Here is a 19579-nt window from a genome sequence, read left to right on the forward strand (position 1 = left end):
GGCTGACGTGCTTTGAATTATTAACATAATCTGATTTATCACTATGTATCGTGGTTGATGTAGCCTTGGTCAACCAAAATCGCTTTCAGAACCGTCCATGGGAGCACATTTAGACGGTTTATAAAGAAATAAAGAGAGAGAGAAAAACGGTTTTCCATTTTTTTTTGGGAGGGGACAAACGGTTTTTCCAATGAGCCCTTGTTTAGTTGAGTGAATTTGGATTTTGGGACTACTGTAGCATGTTCGTTTTTATTTGGCAAATAGTGTTCAAACATGGACTAATTAGGCTCAAAACGTTCGTCTCGCAATTTCCCACCAAACTGTGCAATTAGTTTTTCTTTTCGTCTACATTTAATGCTCCATGCACGGGCCACAAACATTTGATGTGACAGGTACTGTAGCAACTTTTTGGACTTTGAGGCCCAACTAAACAAGGGCTTAGAAGAGGCGAATCAGGCTTCGATGAAAACTAGGGATGTCAAATGGATTTCTTTCCTCGTATAACTCTGCCATTTTGAGCCCAATATCTAAGTGACAAGAAGGCCCAATGGGTCGAACCCACCGAAACGAGATCTTGCTTCGTCGGATTTCCCCTCGGCCACGATTCCAGTTCGACAAACTTCCCCAATCGCCCCTGCCGGCGCGCATGGCAACCGCAACCACCACCTCGCCGCGGGCGCTGGCGCCGTCAAAGCCCACCCTCCTAGGCGGTGTCCGGGGCCTCGACGCGGCCGTATCCCTCCGCCTGCACGCCCTCTTCCTCCCGGTGCCGCGCCTCCTTCTCAAGACGCTCGAGATCGCCGGCGACGGCCGCATCTGGCTGCCCGTCCCCATCTCCCTGCTCCTCCTCTCCGCGTCCCCCGCCAACGCCAACGCGTCCGGGGCGGCCTCCCCGCTCCTGGCAGGCCTTGTCGCTGGCCTCGTGCTGGACCTCATCCTCGTCGGCCTCGTCAAGGTCGTCGTCCGCCGCCCGCGCCCGGCCTACAACGCCAAGGACATGTACGTCGCCGTCGCCGCCGACCACTGGTCTTTTCCCAGCGGCCACTCCTCCCGCGCCTTCCTCGTCGCTTCCTTCCTCTCCGCCGGCGGCTTCCGTCCCCGCGAGGCGCTGTTCCTCTGGGCCACCGCGACGTCGGCGTCCAGGGTGCTCCTTGGCCGGCACTACGTCCTCGACGTCGTCGCTGGGGCTTGCCTCGGCGTGTTCGAGGCCTGGCTCAGCAACTTGCTCTTGAGATTCGTGTGCGCCCAAAGCACCTTCCTCGTATGCTAATCCTTGTTATTGTAGTACCACTAATCCGCCATTCTGTGATACAGCGTTGCTGTTTGCGAAGTTGCAATTTCGGTAAGCATTTCAGGCGTTAAGTGTGGCGGTCTTACGCAAACTTGTCTGCGCCCTCTGGTGCGCTTGTAATTGCTTTGTTCTCAATACAAAGCGAAAAATATGGTAAGCAATTGAAGTTTGCTGAGCAGGCACGCTGTTTCTACTTTCTAGGATTAGGGCTTACCACCAAAAAAGTGGGATGTACTTAATTTTTCCACCAAGCAATGTTTTCACTCTGGCTTGATGCATATGATACATGAACCTACATAGCTCATGTATCCATATTCTTCAGTCATAATCTTATGCTCAATTACTGTGATGATTTTGTTTCCACTTCCAGGTGCGGCTACATACCTGCTGCTAGGCTGTTTGTCTTCACTACTGGTTGCTCTGTATTGGAGACATCCAGCATCATCGCTAGGCTGTTTTAGTCTTCACTGCTGGTTGCTCTGCATTGGAGACATCCAGCATCAGTGGTTATGTGTCATGTGTATAGATGCAGCGCACATAATTCATTTAGATGCACCCGTAAACAAGATGATTGTGATACACTCGCTGTTAGTTTGATTTGTAGTAGTAGTTATCAAACTAGTGCTATTCATGTATATGCGGAGTGCTGCTCTCAGGCGAGGACACCCCTGGAACTGTTAAAGTCGAAGTAGATCACAGTGTAATCAGCACAAGAAAATGAAACATGGGAATTAAACTGCTTGTTGATTTGAAGATGCCAACTAAACCAACCTGGTTAAATAAAAAAAAATTATTTCAAATGGGGTATCAGAGTAATTTTTATTTCAAATGCGTTATCAGAGTAGGACATGGGAATTGAACGCCATCGCTGGCAAGAGAGCTGGGAGTGAAGGAAAAGACTGCTACGAAATTTAGAATCATTGTCTGCGAGACCGCCAATAATGCAGCAACAACAGTGCATCTAATAATATCTTCAATCCTGTTAGATCGTGGGACGCAGTTCACAAGGACAGCAAGTTTTTGGCGTCTGAATCATCATTCTAACGAACGCTTACCGACAGCAACGGGGATAATGATAATCTGCGGAAACACAGACTTTCAGGTAAAACGACCGATCCTCAGATGAGGTGGACAGCAAAACTCTGCCCAAGTTCACTGTGGCGCCTGCAGAGGCCAGGCACCGTCAGGCTCACAAAAAGATGAGAGATCCCCATCCAACAGTGGCAGCTGGCCTTTTTGCAGTTTACGGCAAAAGGTTCACTGATGAAACTTCATTCTGGTATTCTGGTGTCTCGTTTTCGTCGACGGCCGCAAGGTGACAAGGCAACACGTCCGCCAGGGTGGGCGGCGCGATCACCAGACGATCCTAACTGGCAATGGGCGGTGCTCGCGGACTTGGGGTTGCCCGAATCCAACCACTTCTGCCAACCAACGCGTGAAACGGCGAAAGGATTGCAGTGGGGAGACCCATGGACGGCGCCACCGCCGCAGCCCGCAGCCAATCATTACTCGGCCTCCTATACCTTAGTTTATGCCAACCTAAACTCCACCCTCCTCCAGAGTCCGAGCCCATCTCGTCCTCCGATTCGGTTCTTCTTCTTCCCTCTACCGAAAGGACCGAGCCCTCAGCCCTGCGCTGCCGTACTCGTCATAACATGGCTTTAATTTGTCTCTCTCGTGTCCCGATACTTTTGCTTCCGGGAGCAGGAAACGTCGCGGGGGCCCCCGTCTTGGATATTATTTCATCAGTTTTCGGGTTCTTGGATTGGATCTTCCGAATTCTTGGTTCTCGAGAGGAGAGGAGAGGAGAAAGCGGGGCGCTCAATTTCCCCTCCTGATCCTTGTTTCTTGATCGCTGCCATGAGTAACACGCTGCTTCGGGTCTGTCCTTCCGAGTTGAAGATGCCATGTAAGTGCTTGTACAGTTGTACTTATCCTGGTTCGTTGTGTTTCTTGTTGCCTGTGCTTTCGGCATATCAGACTGATCGGGTCCTCTGTGTTTGACGCCGTGAGCAGTCGAGCCCAAGAAGCACAATTCTGCATGTCTTGAGCTCATCAACAAGACCGATCAGTGGGTGGCTTTCAAGGTAACAAATTTGATGAATTTGTTTTGGTCAAAGATGCAATCTTGTGCATCAGAATCAGGCTAAAGCGATTGGTGTCTTCCATTGTTTTTCAGGCCTTACTGCATGTGAGCAAATGATGCCATGGTCGTTCCTAGTGTAATATGAATGGTGCCTTCCATTGTTTTTCAGGCAGCAGGACAAGGGCATACATGTAGATCACAAGCTTCAGATGCTGAGGTGACTCTAGTTCCACCTAAATATCGTTTGTCTTTGTGTTCTCTCAGATTCAAATATGGATGTTGTGCTGATCACCTGTTGCATAGCATATAATCTTAAAAAACGGATTTAACTTCAGTGATCATGGAAATACTGTGCTTTGATGATATTGATTCACTGAATAGTTTCGTTTTCATGAAACTCTATCATAATATCTGCAACCCCTCCCTCAACCCGAAAAAAAAAGAGGACAGAAAAAAAAATCTATCGTAAGAAGACAACATGCTCCTGTTTAATTGTAATGTGAATACCTTTCTCTTACAATTGTTTTTGTACCAGAATAACGTTTGACAATTGAGAAATTTGATTCCTTATATTAATTCCACCATGATTATCGGCACCATTAATCCAGGATGTTAGAATTTCAAAATATTTGTATACTGTCTGCCCTGAACATTCACTTTATCCCTGACATGTCGTTGATTGTTTTGTGACTCTCAGGATGACTCTACATCCAAGTTAGAACTGGAAAGTAGATATGCAGAGGAAAACAAGAAGATTCAGAAAAGAGCTGACAGGACCTTTTCAGGATGACTCTGTATCCAAGTTAGAATTGGAAAGTAGATATGCAGAGGAAAACAAGAAGATTCAGAAAGAGCTGGTAGGACTTTTTCTTCTGATGTGTTTCCCTCTCTATTTTCTAGAAATAAAAGTATTGAAGAGACTAGTCGCTTTATTTATTTCATATTTACATTACTTTTCTTAAGTAACCCTTTTATATTTTTGGAAAAGTTCAAATTACACAAGTTTGGCTTATATCTGGATAACCAGAACATTTGGTTCGATTTAAACACCCCCACACACAACTATTTCACTCCGTCCAATTTATATCCCTTAACAAGACTTGTGTTTTTTTGTTTCTCCACTTGCAAGCTGAGTTTAGTTTACAAATTTTGTGAGGTGATAGCGGACATCACAATTTATGCTAAAAGTACATTTTGGGTTTTCCATCATTATGTTTCATACAATTTTGTATCTCTAGTGTTAATTTATTATTATTTGATATCATCAACTATCAAAATAATGATAAAAAGCTATGATGCACTTGCTTACACAACCTATGATGTTTGCTATCACCTCACATAATTGGAAATTAAAACTTCACTTGTACATGGAGAAAAAAATCAAATGGGTAAATTGGACCAAGTTGAAATAGTTTGGGGAGTAAATCAAATCAAACATTAGTTTAGGGGTTATCTAAACATAAGACAAACTTGAGGTGAGTAATTTGAATCTTTCCCTTTTACTCTTATGTGATAGTTTTATGAGTTCCATAATATTTTTGGCGCTTTACAGTTTTATTAATCCTTTTAGAAAAAGTAACATTTAAAAATTTAGGAAATTAATGAGCAATATGTTTTTATCATCCTGATAATGCATAGAAGCTGGTTAAATTATTGCTACATTAAGCAAACCACCAAGTTCAACAATTTTTGGGGATTGATCTTTTTTCTACAAAAGGTTATATAATGCAAGATGAGATGAAGTCATAATATCAGACTGTTCGGCTGCAAATAAGTTACAGCTTATTTGCAGCACCAGCAGCTGTAGCTTCTCTCTGCTGGCACTGTGCAACGGCTGTTTTTTTGCTGCAAATAAGTTAACAGCACCAGCAGCTGTCGCTGTTTGCCTATGACCAGAAGTCCTCCAACCTCGGCGTAAAAAAAAAAAAAAAACTCATTCTCCGACTCTGTTTGCTGTTTCCAGCTTTGGTTTCTGATCACTAACGGTCGAAGCTGCTCCTTTTCAGGATCTCCTCCGGAAAACAAAGGCGTCGTCTCCTGGGGGCTTCTCGGCGACTTTGGTGCTGCTCGTCTTCTTGTTATCTTCACTTCTTGGATACCTGATGTTCGGAAGCAAAGCTTATCATTTTGCGGCACCGGCACGGCTCTACCGTCTTTTGTCTATTGCTCCATTTTTTAGTACAGATATATATACATTAATACATTAATAGTAAAATAGTCCACAATACATACAGATAGGGTGTTTTTGGGTTTGAAGTAGTGTCCATATGAACAGATCTTCAATTTTGGAACACGTGTGTGTTTGCTAGTTCTGTTCACGTTTATACTTCTATACAAATTAATATACGATGTTTAGAACAAGCTAATCAGTTCGAACTACTTCATCATCCCTTGCTTGAATTTGCGCCAGAGCCAGAGGCACAAACATAGACGCCTTCCCTTGCAGTAAGGAATTTGCTTGTATAGAATTATGAATTATGAATGATGAAACATCATAATTCACCAACTTTTTTTTTTTGCTAAACCCAAAAATTGAAAAGACACCCATCCATAAAAAAAAATATACCTAGAAAATCGACACCTTCAAAACAGACTGTGCAGATTTACTTATAAACCTTCTCCGTCCTAACTCGCTCAAATCCAACGGTCCAAATCACATGTGTCAACCTCCTCGTCCTCCTGCGCGCAAACGAACCCCAGCCCCGCAGGCCCCTCCGACACCGCCACCAGGGATCGAATCCCAGAAGCACCCAATGCCTACGTTGCCTTTTTTTTTCCCGAAAAAATGAATCATCAACGCTTTCCGCAATTCCCTGCCGCTGGAGGAGCCGACCAGCCGCCGCCGGGCAAGGCGAGGCCGTGGCAGAGGCGTTGCAGGGCGGGGACGCGGCAAGGACGGTGAGGCGCGCTGCCGCTAGGCGAGGCCGCGCGGCCGGGCGGGGCCGTCGCTTGCTTGCCCTCCTCCTCCGCGCGCCTATGGTCGCCGTGGACGGGGAGAGGGAGAAGGCGGCCATCGCGTCGCACCTGCTGTACGATCGAGCGCCCCCTGGAGGCGCACGTTCGTACTGCCTCCGCGTCGCCACGCCCTCCGACTAACTCCCCCGCATTGACGCGCAGATCGCCGCGTGCCCCCCGCCGCTCTCCGTCGCGGCCGCGGGAGGGCCGTCCGGCGACGAGGAGCTTGACCTCTTCATGGTACGGCTCGAGCCCCCTGCGGGCTCCTTCCTCTGCATCCGGCCGCGTGCCCCTCGACTCGTACGCCCTCTGCTCCGCGCTCCACTCCACGCCCTCCGCCGCGGAGACGCTCCACGCGCTCGCCTCCAAGTCCGGCTGGTTCGGTAGCGTCTTTGTGTCTTGCGCGCTCGCCGCGTCATACGGCGGGTCCGGCCGGTACCTGGACGCCCAGAGGCTGTTCGACGAAAGTCCCGCAAAGAACGGCGTCTTCGGGAACGCCGTTCTCGCTGATTACGTGGGCGCGGATAAGTGGGCGCCCGTGCTGGGGTTCGCGAGGAGTTCTCAGAGCTACTGCTGCCGGTCGACGGGTACACGATGACGGCTGTGGTGCTGGCATGCAGCGAGGTGGCAAACGTTGATCTTTGCGTCCAGGCGCATGGTCATGCGATCAGGAGGTTGGGAGGTATAGAGGCGGATTTGTTCTTGGTCAGCGCATTTGTGGACATGTATGTCAAGTGCGGGCTTATCCGCCAAGCAGAGCGTGTGTTCGGCCTTGCACAACAGGAGACTGATGGCAGAGGTGTCGTGTTTTGGACATGTTGAATGCTTATGCACGGCATGGACAGTGCAAGGAGGTTAGTAATCAACAGTCTTTGTTATTCAGATATGATTCAGTTGGCTGTTGGTATTGAAATGCTGGAGTCTTTGTTTTCGAATCTTGGTCCAAAGGTTAGTAGCTAAATTGTTATCCCCTTACAGTAAGTATTCTAAAATATAATTTTCACAGTGGTCCAAAGAGAAGCATAAGATTGTATCTGCAGTAGGAACAAAGATACTCGTCGTTTATGGCTTGCTGGTGGTGGCTAATTTCTTCTTTTCATTTTAAAGTTTGCATACATGTGTACTTTCATTAAAAAGGAAACTTTTTTTATGGCTTGTTTTATGTGTTGTGAATTGCTCGTACTGAAATCTGTACATTTGGTTAAATTTAGTGGCACAATTAAGATTGTAAAATATTCTACAACAATGCCATTTCTGCTTTAGGTTCTATTATGTTTTTTGTTTTGAAATTTACAAAAGGTGCAGCAGACATTGTTGAGATTTATGTTTGTGTAGGTAATAGAAGCAATGATGGGCATCAGGTGTTTCTTGATACTGAAATGAGATGGTGGCAGTGCTGACTCTGGTAATAGATGCACTTATCCTTTGGAGTCTTTTCATTAAGATGCTGAAAGCAATGCTGGTCCTGATCTCAATTGCTTTCACTTGTTGAAGGAAGTGGCTTTCAGCGTTTTGTTTATCTTCTTAAGCCGCTCAACTTTAGACCGAGATTTTATGCTAGGGGAAAGGGTACTCTGTAGTCCATATCTGAAACATCTTGGGGGTTGAATTTTGCTGTTGATAAGTGGAGGTATAAAGAAACTGGTGATAACTATAATGATGATATTTATCTTTGTGTCACTGCTTCCTTTGTTGATGCGGATTAGAAGTTGCAAAGAGGAATAGTGGGTTTTAAATTCATGGAACTAGATGGCAACCCGCGCTTCGCTGCGGGCAGGCTGAACTATAGTTTAACTTTTGTATTAAATAATGCACATATAAAAGGTGTATATGTCTGCATTCCCTGTGTTTACAGTAGAGCTGCACAAAGCAAAAGGCCAACATGTACCTTGTTAATATTTACACTTGTCTTGCGAACAGTGGTTGATATTGACATGATATAACCAAAGGAACATCTCGCTGAACTGTTTACCGTACTGTATCATTACTATTCACGAAATTATACATGACATTGGTTGTATCAAGGTAGGTAGGTAGTGTTCTTTCTCTTAGCTCCAGTAGTTCAAGACATCATGCCTGTATCAGTTGCCATGCTCACATGTGAACCACAAAATGAAGATGGAGAGGCTGGAAGCAGCAGTACAAAATATAGAAAGATGAAAGGAACTATAATATGGGGGGGGGGACACATTATTAACACAATGCTGCTTGACATGATATTGTTAGGCTAAATAGTAAGCACAATGGTCACCTGTAGCTGGATTACATTGGTCAGCTTTCATGTAAGATATTACTGCTGTGACAAATGAGGAAACTATGTTTAAAGCCATCAACATATTGTTAAAAAAACAGGCAACCATTATCGATTTTGAACGTTAAAAATGTAGATACCCATTAGTGGGTTATGTATATCATGAAGTAAACGATTTCTTAAGAACGTAACTGAAGACTATTATTTATATGTAAAGTAGGGAAGCCCTGATAAATGCACTGATCTGAACAAATATGAGCTAGAAAATTAGTACTTTGTTTACATATTTCAGGTATGCGATGTACCAAATGATACTAAATTTTTCTGAAGAAATGCAAAAATTGCATCGAAACGATAGCTAAGCCTCAACCTGAAGTCTGCATTGAGCATTCTGCACAGCTCGTTAGCCTTTGACTCTCTAAGACAGATTCATCATCTTCCTCTATGCAGTCTCTATGTCAAAGGAAATGGCATGGTCAAAAATCAGAATGTGGAATTGTGGTGTCATGATATTTCAGCAGATATTACCTTTCCTATAGTCAGAGCATCAGGAAGCCACCAGATCAGCCCTTGTGTACTATGCTATTTTCAAACAAACTGTGCCTTTATGCATATAAGGTCGGCCAGGACATTCCATCATGCAAAAAGGTTACTGAAATCAATTAAGATTAGAGTGAGTCCACATAAAATTAGAGGAAAAAGCAGTAAACCTTTGCATTGAGGTATTTTTAGTAAGATCACACCGTTTCCTATTAAGGTTCTGTTTAACAGCGGCTTGCTATTAACATGAATACGAAACTGATTCAGTAAGCAAGGTTTGGAGTCTCTTAGCTCAAATTTGTATGGGACAAAAAGGTGGAGGCATGAAAATCATGTAGCATTTCACTATGATTAGTAAGCAGAATAAACGAATTTGGAGTACATTGATGTAAGCATGAGCAGTCCTTACATTCCATAATGTGTTATTGAGGTTCTCAATGGATCAATCCAACATATCATAATGTTGTGAAATATTAGTACTAGCAGTTCCAACATTAGTTTGGTTGCCTGAAAAATCGAAGGCATATCGAGCAAAGTAATGAGGAAATTGTGGGAACTTTAAATGGGCTAATTCCATAATATCGAAAGGTAACACATGGTCCTGCAATTAAGATATGGTCTGCAAGTAGGTGTAAGAAGGCACAATTCAGGAGGTACATTATTAATATAGGGGGGGGGGGGGGGGCACATTATTAACACAATGCTGCTTGACATGATATTGTTAGGCTAAATAGTAAGCACAATGGTCACCTGTAGCTGGATTACATTGGTCAGCTTTCATGTAAGATATTACTGCTGTGACAAATGAGGAAACTATGTTTAAAGCCATCAACATATTGTTAAAAAAACAGGCAACCATTATCGATTTTGAACGTTAAAAATGTAGATACCCATTAGTGGGTTATGTATATCATGAAGTAAACGATTTCTTAAGAACGTAACTGAAGACTATTATTTATATGTAAAGTAGGGAAGCCCTGATAAATGCACTGATCTGAACAAATATGAGCTAGAAAATTAGTACTTTGTTTACATATTTCAGGTATGAGATGTACCAAATGATACTAAATTTTTCTGAAGAAATGCAAAAATTGCATCGAAACGATAGCTAAGCCTCAACCTGAAGTCTGCATTGAGCATTCTGCACAGCTCGTTAGCCTTTGACTCTCTAAGACAGATTCATCATCTTCCTCTATGCAGTCTCTATGTCAAAGGAAATGGCATGGTCAAAAATCAGAATGTGGAATTGTGGTGTCATGATATTTCAGCAGATATTACCTTTCCTATAGTCAGAGCATCAGGAAGCCACCAGATCAGCCCTTGTGTACTATGCTATTTTCAAACAAACTGTGCCTTTATGCATATAAGGTCGGCCAGGACATTCCATCATGCAAAAAGGTTACTGAAATCAATTAAGATTAGAGTGAGTCCACATAAAATTAGAGGAAAAAGCAGTAAACCTTTGCATTGAGGTATTTTTAGTAAGATCACACCGTTTCCTATTAAGGTTCTGTTTAACAGCGGCTTGCTATTAACATGAATACGAAACTGATTCAGTAAGCAAGGTTTGGAGTCTCTTAGCTCAAATTTGTATGGGACAAAAAGGTGGAGGCATGAAAATCATGTAGCATTTCACTATGATTAGTAAGCAGAATAAACGAATTTGGAGTACATTGATGTAAGCATGAGCAGTCCTTACATTCCATAATGTGTTATTGAGGTTCTCAATGGATCAATCCAACATATCATAATGTTGTGAAATATTAGTACTAGCAGTTCCAACATTAGTTTGGTTGCCTGAAAAATCGAAGGCATATCGAGCAAAGTAATGAGGAAATTGTGGGAACTTTAAATGGGCTAATTCCATAATATCGAAAGGTAACACATGGTCCTGCAATTAAGATATGGTCTGCAAGTAGGTGTAAGAAGGCACAATTCAGGAGGTACATTATTAATATAGGGGGGGGGGGGGGGGGGGGGGGCACATTATTAACACAATGCTGCTTGACATGATATTGTTAGGCTAAATAGTAAGCACAATGGTCACCTGTAGCTGGATTACATTGGTCAGCTTTCATGTAAGATATTACTGCTGTGACAAATGAGGAAACTATGTTTAAAGCCATCAACATATTGTTAAAAAAACAGGCAACCATTATCGATTTTGAACGTTAAAAATGTAGATACCCATTAGTGGGTTATGTATATCATGAAGTAAACGATTTCTTAAGAACGTAACTGAAGACTATTATTTATATGTAAAGTAGGGAAGCCCTGATAAATGCACTGATCTGAACAAATATGAGCTAGAAAATTAGTACTTTGTTTACATATTTCAGGTATGAGATGTACCAAATGATACTAAATTTTTCTGAAGAAATGCAAAAATTGCATCGAAACGATAGCTAAGCCTCAACCTGAAGTCTGCATTGAGCATTCTGCACAGCTCGTTAGCCTTTGACTCTCTAAGACAGATTCATCATCTTCCTCTATGCAGTCTCTATGTCAAAGGAAATGGCATGGTCAAAAATCAGAATGTGGAATTGTGGTGTCATGATATTTCAGCAGATATTACCTTTCCTATAGTCAGAGCATCAGGAAGCCACCAGATCAGCCCTTGTGTACTATGCTATTTTCAAACAAACTGTGCCTTTATGCATATAAGGTCGGCCAGGACATTCCATCATGCAAAAAGGTTACTGAAATCAATTAAGATTAGAGTGAGTCCACATAAAATTAGAGGAAAAAGCAGTAAACCTTTGCATTGAGGTATTTTTAGTAAGATCACACCGTTTCCTATTAAGGTTCTGTTTAACAGCGGCTTGCTATTAACATGAATACGAAACTGATTCAGTAAGCAAGGTTTGGAGTCTCTTAGCTCAAATTTGTATGGGACAAAAAGGTGGAGGCATGAAAATCATGTAGCATTTCACTATGATTAGTAAGCAGAATAAACGAATTTGGAGTACATTGATGTAAGCATGAGCAGTCCTTACATTCCATAATGTGTTATTGAGGTTCTCAATGGATCAATCCAACATATCATAATGTTGTGAAATATTAGTACTAGCAGTTCCAACATTAGTTTGGTTGCCTGAAAAATCGAAGGCATATCGAGCAAAGTAATGAGGAAATTGTGGGAACTTTAAATGGGCTAATTCCATAATATCGAAAGGTAACACATGGTCCTGCAATTAAGATATGGTCTGCAAGTAGGTGTAAGAAGGCACAATTCAGGAGGTACATTATTAATATCGGGGGGGGGGGGGGGGGGGGGGGGCACATTATTAACACAATGCTGCTTGACATGATATTGTTAGGCTAAATAGTAAGCACAATGGTCACCTGTAGCTGGATTACATTGGTCAGCTTTCATGTAAGATATTACTGCTGTGACAAATGAGGAAACTATGTTTAAAGCCATCAACATATTGTTAAAAAAACAGGCAACCATTATCGATTTTGAACGTTAAAAATGTAGATACCCATTAGTGGGTTATGTATATCATGAAGTAAACGATTTCTTAAGAACGTAACTGAAGACTATTATTTATATGTAAAGTAGGGAAGCCCTGATAAATGCACTGATCTGAACAAATATGAGCTAGAAAATTAGTACTTTGTTTACATATTTCAGGTATGAGATGTACCAAATGATACTAAATTTTTCTGAAGAAATGCAAAAATTGCATCGAAACGATAGCTAAGCCTCAACCTGAAGTCTGCATTGAGCATTCTGCACAGCTCGTTAGCCTTTGACTCTCTAAGACAGATTCATCATCTTCCTCTATGCAGTCTCTATGTCAAAGGAAATGGCATGGTCAAAAATCAGAATGTGGAATTGTGGTGTCATGATATTTCAGCAGATATTACCTTTCCTATAGTCAGAGCATCAGGAAGCCACCAGATCAGCCCTTGTGTACTATGCTATTTTCAAACAAACTGTGCCTTTATGCATATAAGGTCGGCCAGGACATTCCATCATGCAAAAAGGTTACTGAAATCAATTAAGATTAGAGTGAGTCCATGTAAAATTAGAGGAAAAAGCAGTAAACCTTTGCATTGAGGTATTTTTAGTAAGATCACACCGTTTCCTATTAAGGTTTTGTTTAACAGCGGCTTGCTATTAACATGAATACGAAACTGATTCAGTAAGCAAGGTTTGGAGTCTCTTAGCTCAAATTTGTATGGGACAAAAAGGTGGAGGCATGAAAATCATGTAGCATTTCACTATGATTAGTAAACAGAATAAACGAATTTGGAGTACATTGATGTAAGCATGAGCAGTCCTTACATTCCATAATGTGTTATTGAGGTTCTCAATGGATCAATCCAACATTCCAACATATCATAATGTTGTGAAATATTAGTACTACCAGTTCCAACATTAGTTTGGTTGCCTGAAAAATCGAAGGCATATCGAGCAAAGTAATGAGGAAATTGTGGGAACTTTAAATGGGCTAATTCCATAATAACGAAAGGTAACACATGGTCCTGCAATTAAGATATGGTCTGCAAGTAGGTGTAAGAAGGCACAATTCAGGGGGTAATCACACGTCCTGGATGAAAGACTGAATTCCATGCTCTCCCAGCACTCTCCCTATTGTTGGGCTTTATACATATAGTGGAGCACAGAATTGAGGGGAGCAAAACTTTGGTTATGAGCAAAGAAGGGAAGAGTAGTGTCAGACCTGAAAAAAGATGACCTCATTTGATGTTTTTGCGGTGAACTAACCACAGCATGCAATTTGTAGGAACCATCCTCTTGCGGGGACAAAAAAAAAATGAACAGGTGGCACATACCAAAAAATAAAATAAAAATGTAGACAGAGTCACAAAAGAGGGGAAAGGTGCTGTGGCAACCTTCACAAGAAATTGACAATTAACAGAGATCAGGGAGAGGATACCCGATAATAAATAAATACATCATCAATTCAAATAAACCCATGAACGTGATCTGCACCTCTGAAGTCTGAACCGAAGATAGATCATGCCCTATATTCCCAACTCAGTTGGGTTCGTAATTTTCATGACAGGCTATACACAGCACAAATTGCGCCAGCCTGCAACCACAGCAGCAGCACACAGTCCAGTGATTGCCTGAAAGAATACATGCCACCACAATTAAAATGTATGTTTGAGATCGACAGATAAATTTACATATCGAAGACTGTAACTGACTAATATGACTAATGCCGAATCAAGGTAGGAAACCTAATCATGCAACACAAAGATGCTTCTCCATGAAGCATGGGGGCAGAACACGGGAAATAGCTCTGCTCTCCTTCTTCCAATATCTAGATGAGCAGAGGAGCAAGAGGCAGACGGCCGCTGGTGGGTGCCAGCCAAGAGGGGGGCAAGTATTGCGGCAGCAGCGCAGCATCATGGAGAGGAACACTGAACGGCTCAGTACCTCATGGAGAGAAAGCGGGTGCGGCATGTACACTTGTACAGGGAGGAGGGAGTCCGAATGGGGACGACGGCCGCGCTCGCTTGGGAACGTACCGGGAGGAGGGAGGCCGGAGGCGGCGATGTGGAGTTGGGGACGACGCTCGTGCTCTCTGTGGCACGTACGGAGAGGAGGGAGGCCGGATGCGGCGATGGGTACGACATCCGCGCTTGCTACAGCAGGTACGGGGAGGAGGGAAGGCGGAGGCGGCGATGGGGACGGCTCCTGCACTGGCGGCGGGCGGAGCCGTCCAAAGGAGGAAGGGAGTGCGAGCAGGTCGTGCGGAGTAAAAATGGCAACCGGTAAAATCCGCGCGGGTATATGAATCACAAACCCGCACCCACGACAATATATCTGTGCCCGCGCCCGCCACCCGCCATGGGCAGCACTATGCGCCCACGCCTGCTATCCGCGGGCATGTTTTGCCCGTGGGCATGCCCGTATACCCCGCAGAGACGGCAGCCTGCGAGGCGGGGATGGTGGTCTGGGTCGGAGCTTCGGAGCAGGGAGGATGGCGGCCGGCGTCGAAGCCTTGGAGCGGGGAGGACGGTGGCTGGCGAAGGAGCCTCGGTGCGGGGAAGCCGATGTCCAACGACCAGCGTCGAAGAGGGGCGAGGCCTGGGTCGAAGCTTTGGAGCAGGGAGGATGGGGGCCGGCGTCGGAACCTCGGAGCGAGGAAGACGGCGAAGGAGCCTCGGTGGCTCGGTGCGGGGAGGCCGGTGTCCGGCAACCGGCGTCGGAGGGGGGAGGCCGGCCGCCGTGGGGAACTGGGGGAGCCGCGAGTGGGGAACTGGGGGCTGGGGGTCTGACCGTCTGAGGGAGGCCGGAGTGGAGGAGCAACGGCGCTGGGAGGCCGGAGCCCGGAGGTGCGATGCCTGCCGCCTGCCACTAGGGTCTGGGGAGGCGCGACGCGCCGTCGTCGAGCCCCAGCCTAGAGCGGGCGGTGGCCGAGCACGCTACGCCGCCTGCGCGGTCGCGCCGAGCCCCTGTATGAGCGGCGAGCGGGAGGGGGTTGGAGGCCAGCGGACAGCGGCCACCAACATTCTGGCACGGGGCAGGGCCGCGGGGCGGCGGGCTACGGCGCCGTGATGGTCGCAAAGGGCAGGGGCACGAGCGGACTGGCCGCGGTGCAATCGTGCAGTGCGATTCCGCGAAGGGATGCGTCGCGGGCGAACCCTGGTTGCGGCGCTGGGGTGGCCGGGTGGGGATTCTAGGGTTTGTCTTCCAATATATACTTGGTTGGCCGTGACCCCACATGTCAGGTAGGTAAGGCGGGTTTACGGATACAGATAGGCTATTTTCTTACCCGTTAACAAATGCCCGTTGGGTTTAAAACTCTGCCCGCACCCGTGCTAGTGGATGCACTCTGTCGCCCGTATCCTCGCCCGTCGGGTTTGATATCCACGGGTACACGGGTATTCTGTGCCCGTTGCCATCTTTAGTGCGGAGGCGACGGCGATGGAGGAGTAGGTTGTGTGGATAAGGAGGCCTTGTGCCCTGGAACAGAGGCGCGAGATGGACTATCGGCGTGCATCGAAGGGCCCTAGAGGCACGAGGCACTATATTACTGTAGGAAGCCGGAGGCCGTCGATGGAAGAATCGGACGACCCAGGGAACAGACCGGCACTGTGACGGCTGAGAAACTGAAGATTTGATTTGATTTGATTTGATGATGATGATGATTTCCTAGTGATGTCATATCTGTTGCTGGGACTATAACATTGTGTTTTACTGAATTGGAACTTTGACATAGCCATAACTTTGGATAATGATACTCTGACCAATGTTGAATATGAAGCTTCAATGCTTGCCCAGGTGTTTGGTTCCCCCAACTAAAATTTAGTCCCTGTCACATCAAATGTTTGGACACTGATTTAGAGTATTAAACATAGACTAATTACAAAACTAATTGCACAGATTGAGACTAATTTACGAAATGAATCTATTAAGTCTAATTAGACCCATGTTTAGTCTTTCTAATTAGTATCTAAATACCCGATGTGACATCTACTAAACTTTAGTCCCTGAATCCAAACACCCCTGTTCTCCATGATAAGTGCAAGTTATCGTGGGATGGTGAGGTCCGGGATGGGGCCTAGGAGGGCGTTGGACATGAGGCTCAGCATGTGCAGCTCGGCAAGCAGTGCGAGGAGCGCAGCGGTGAGGGAGCCCGTGAGGTTGAGGCCCTTCAGCACCAGCTTGGTCATGTGGCCGGCGCGGTCGCACTGGTGCACACCGGGCCAGGAGGAGCAGAGAGTGGGCGTGGCATTAGGGCGCCACGGGTGGCGGCGACGACATCGGTTTGGTGGACCCATTGGAGGAGGAGGAGGAAGCAGGCTGATACATCTGTAATAACCATTGATTAAGTATAATAGATTGATTTAGATTTACCATATTTTTCAAATTCATAAGATAAGGTTAGTTGTTTACAAAGTTTGATGAATGACTGTTTAATGTGTTACCCTAAATGTCACCGAAGCGTTAGCACGGGCAATATACTAGTAAATATAGGTGCTCTTTTCTACAAATTTGGTCAAACTTAAAATAGTTTGACTTATGACAACTCTAGAACTGGATTTAATTTGGGATAGATGGAGAAATTTTGTGACATGTAAATGTTTATAATTGTTAAGATATGGCAAGCCAAAATGTGTGAAGAAAAAGAGACATGGACTTATCTTATGTGCGAAAAGGATTCACCTAGCAAACGTCATTGCCTTATGTCTTTGCATTATATCCTCTTTTGCTAACGAGGCCACCTGCTGCGCCGTCATGTGGACGTTTTCGAAGATCCTCCTATTCCTCTCTTTCCACAGGTTCCGCACAATGTAAATTAGTATTCCATTGAACCGCTTGCGTTCCTATTTGGGCACCTTGCTCCCCTCTTCCTCCCACCGATTAGCCATGCATGTAGGGTCCTGTCGTGGGAGATGCACCCTGAAATTCTCCCAGGAGAGAACCTGGTCCCAAACAGCTCTTGCAAAAGGACAGAGCAAAGATAGATGAACTCCTGTCTCCAGTGGCCCTGCGCCATGCTATTCCTCTGGCCTTGGTTCTTGCGCATCCTATGGATGATCGCAGCCACGCCACATTCATTTTTAATCATCATTTGCTTGACATCCAATGCCTTTGCACCACTTGCGCACGCTACGCACCGTCTGATACGCCAAGATCCCAAGCTAAAATAGCACCCAATGATCATATGAAAACAAGCGTGAGTGCGAGCCAGCCCATGCAGCGATCTTGGCCATTTGCGGAGCCAACCGAAGCCGTGCACAAAATATTCGAGACCGTACAGGGGAAAACACTAGTTATACGCATGTAGGCATAATAATCCAGATCGACTCTTCCTAACCGGGTTCACATGGATGCATCGGCCTGTTCGCTGGTTGGTTTCTGGGCTGATAAGCCCGGCTGTTGCCGGTTTGTTGTGAGAGGAAAACACTGTTGGCTGACTGATAAGACCAATAAGCGAACGGGCTCATAATGGCCGGCCGGGTTCACATGAACGCTATTGTGCCTAGTGCACCGATTTCTTAAATCCCAAGGCTCGACTATAAATACCCCTGGTATTTGCACCGTGATCAAAGCATCGCAAACAAGCTAAGAGCTCTCTAACTACATTGATTAGAGTGATCTGCGCGAGAAGGAGCAGGCTAGCTTGTGATCGAGCAATGGCGTCCAAGGCGTTCGCGCTGTTCCTGGCCGTGAACCTGGTGGTGCTGGGCGTAGCCAGCGCCTGGACGTGCCCCCCGCCGCCGGCGCCCACGCCGTCGTCGTCCGGCACGTGCCCCCGCGACGCGCTGAAGCTGGGCGTGTGCGCCAACGTGCTGGGCCTCATCAAGGCTAAGGTGGGAGTGCCGCCCAAGGAGCCATGCTGCCCGCTGCTGGAGGGGCTCGTCGACCTGGAGGCCGCCATCTGCCTCTGCACCGCCATCAAGGGCAACATCCTCGGCATCAACCTCAACCTGCCAATCGATCTCAGCCTCATCCTCAACTACTGCGGCAAGACCGTGCCCACTGGCTTCAAGTGCTGAGCGCCTCGATCACCAACGCCTCGACGTGCGTTGCCTCCTTGCACGCATGCATGGGCGCGCACGTACGTGACACGTCTTCTCCTTTCGGTTCGGTTTGAATGATGCATGGTTTGATTGCTTTTCCACGTACGAGGTACGACTAGTCTGCATGCATGCGCATGCATGCACATATGGCCGTGCTGTCGATTTGTAATTTTCCAGCCTCTTTCGTCCCTGTGCATTTGTTGTAACGTCCCTGTGCATTTGTTGTAAAGAGCCGGCGATCACTTGTATGCCGGTGCTAAGTTCCAATCAAGTTTGGTTTGCGGTTTATTTCAGTGTTTTGCATGCATGTTCTGGTTATATTCTTGCCGTACTTGAGCGTATGAATATGTATTGGCTACCACGTACTTTTTAGGAGTGTACTAGTGTACTCCTCCTATCTTGAGTCTCATTATGCGATGCGTGTTGGTAAGCTTTCTTAAATCCGACTAAAATTATAAAAAAAATATTACCAACATTTATATCTCCACATAGTTTATTATGAAAATATATTCAGTGATCTATCTAATGATACTAATTATACACCATAAATACTAATATTTCCTTATATATATAGTCAAAATTTAAATTATTTGTCTTCTCGGACGGTGAGAATGATATTCTTTGTCGGACGGATGGAGTACACATGTGTCAATATATACTCCCTCCGTCCCAAATAAATCAATTCTTAGAATCCGTGCAAGTCAAACCATCTTAAGTTTGGCTAACTATATATGAAAGAGTAGCAACATCTATGACATAAAAAATAAGCACATTATAAAAATATAATATATGATATATCTAACGATACTGATTCGAAGTCATAAATCTTGACGGGTCTTTCTAGAAATTTGGTCTAAGTTTAACTTAAGACAACTCTAGAAATCTATTTATTCAGGGATAGAGAGATATATTATTATTAATTAGTTATTAGTCTCAGTTGGGAACA

General features: G+C 45.1%; 3 protein-coding genes, 1 long non-coding RNA gene and 1 pseudogene across 21 annotated transcripts; 4 read left to right on the forward strand and 1 right to left on the reverse strand.

Moving 5' to 3' along the window:
• Positions 1 to 573: 573 nt before the first annotated feature.
• On the forward strand, positions 574 to 2023 carry LOC136464041 (probable lipid phosphate phosphatase beta). Of its 2 annotated transcripts, XM_066463009.1 has the most exons (3): positions 574 to 1239; positions 1315 to 1444; positions 1662 to 2023. In XM_066463009.1, the coding sequence occupies exons 1-2, from the start codon at positions 647 to 649 to the stop codon at positions 1409 to 1411; spliced, it is 690 nt and encodes a 229-aa protein (XP_066319106.1). In that variant the 5' UTR covers positions 574 to 646; the 3' UTR covers positions 1412 to 1444; positions 1662 to 2023. The 2 variants fall into 2 exon arrangements, with proteins under 2 accessions (XP_066319106.1, XP_066319107.1); XM_066463010.1 differs by lacking the exon at positions 1662 to 2023 and having other exon boundaries at positions 574 to 1622.
• A 1043-nt stretch (positions 2024 to 3066) lies between these two features.
• LOC136464042 (uncharacterized) lies at positions 3067 to 5726 on the forward strand (annotated as a pseudogene).
• Positions 5727 to 6043: 317 nt separating this feature from the next.
• Positions 6044 to 8052, forward strand: LOC136467453 (putative pentatricopeptide repeat-containing protein At1g03510). 3 transcript variants are annotated; one of them, XR_010761573.1, is made up of 3 exons: positions 6044 to 6275; positions 6495 to 7186; positions 7668 to 8046. XR_010761573.1 is itself a non-coding variant. In XM_066466166.1 (3 exons), the coding sequence occupies exons 1-2, from the start codon at positions 6354 to 6356 to the stop codon at positions 6928 to 6930; spliced, it is 489 nt and encodes a 162-aa protein (XP_066322263.1). In that variant the 5' UTR covers positions 6044 to 6353; the 3' UTR covers positions 6931 to 7186; positions 7668 to 8052. The 3 variants fall into 3 exon arrangements, 1 of the variants encoding a protein (XP_066322263.1); XM_066466166.1 differs by having other exon boundaries at positions 6044 to 6406; positions 7668 to 8052; XR_010761572.1 differs by having other exon boundaries at positions 6044 to 7280; positions 7668 to 8035.
• Positions 8053 to 8259: 207 nt separating this feature from the next.
• On the reverse strand, positions 8260 to 14869 carry LOC136467454 (uncharacterized). Of its 15 annotated transcripts, XR_010761581.1 has the most exons (12): positions 14629 to 14869; positions 14031 to 14223; positions 13815 to 13887; positions 13418 to 13523; positions 12997 to 13120; positions 12839 to 12921; positions 11699 to 11822; positions 11541 to 11623; positions 10402 to 10525; positions 10244 to 10326; positions 9112 to 9235; positions 8466 to 9036 (listed from the first exon to the last, which is right to left on the reverse strand). It is a non-coding gene; the product is annotated as an uncharacterized lncRNA (long non-coding RNA). The 15 variants fall into 15 exon arrangements; XR_010761576.1 differs by adding an exon at positions 8260 to 8408 and having other exon boundaries at positions 8954 to 9036; positions 13418 to 14223; XR_010761582.1 differs by adding an exon at positions 8352 to 8459 and having other exon boundaries at positions 8954 to 9036; positions 13418 to 14223.
• Positions 14870 to 18171: 3302 nt separating this feature from the next.
• LOC136464043 (14 kDa proline-rich protein DC2.15-like) lies at positions 18172 to 18911 on the forward strand. Its single transcript, XM_066463011.1, has one exon. The coding sequence runs from the start codon at positions 18247 to 18249 to the stop codon at positions 18607 to 18609; it is 363 nt and encodes a 120-aa protein (XP_066319108.1). The 5' UTR covers positions 18172 to 18246; the 3' UTR covers positions 18610 to 18911.
• The last annotated feature ends 668 nt before the right edge of the window (positions 18912 to 19579 follow it).

This window comes from Miscanthus floridulus, chromosome 7, assembly GCF_019320115.1.
Source record: "Miscanthus floridulus cultivar M001 chromosome 7, ASM1932011v1, whole genome shotgun sequence".
Taxonomy (NCBI): domain Eukaryota; kingdom Viridiplantae; phylum Streptophyta; class Magnoliopsida; order Poales; family Poaceae; genus Miscanthus; species Miscanthus floridulus.

Bases quoted from the DNA above. Each gene is read 5' to 3' on its own strand.
- LOC136464041 (XM_066463009.1), top strand. From the start codon at position 647: ATGGCAACCGCAACCACCACCTCGCCGCGGGCGCTGGCGCCGTCAAAG. The intron at 1,240-1,314 runs GTGCGCCCAAAG...TCTGTGATACAG, and splicing joins AACTTGCTCTTGAGATTCGT to CGTTGCTGTTTGCGAAGTTG.
- LOC136464043 (XM_066463011.1), top strand. From the start codon at position 18,247: ATGGCGTCCAAGGCGTTCGCGCTGTTCCTGGCCGTGAACCTGGTGGTG.
- LOC136467453 (XM_066466166.1), top strand. From the start codon at position 6,354: ATGGTCGCCGTGGACGGGGAGAGGGAGAAGGCGGCCATCGCGTCGCAC. The intron at 6,407-6,494 runs GTACGATCGAGC...ATTGACGCGCAG, and splicing joins GCCATCGCGTCGCACCTGCT to ATCGCCGCGTGCCCCCCGCC.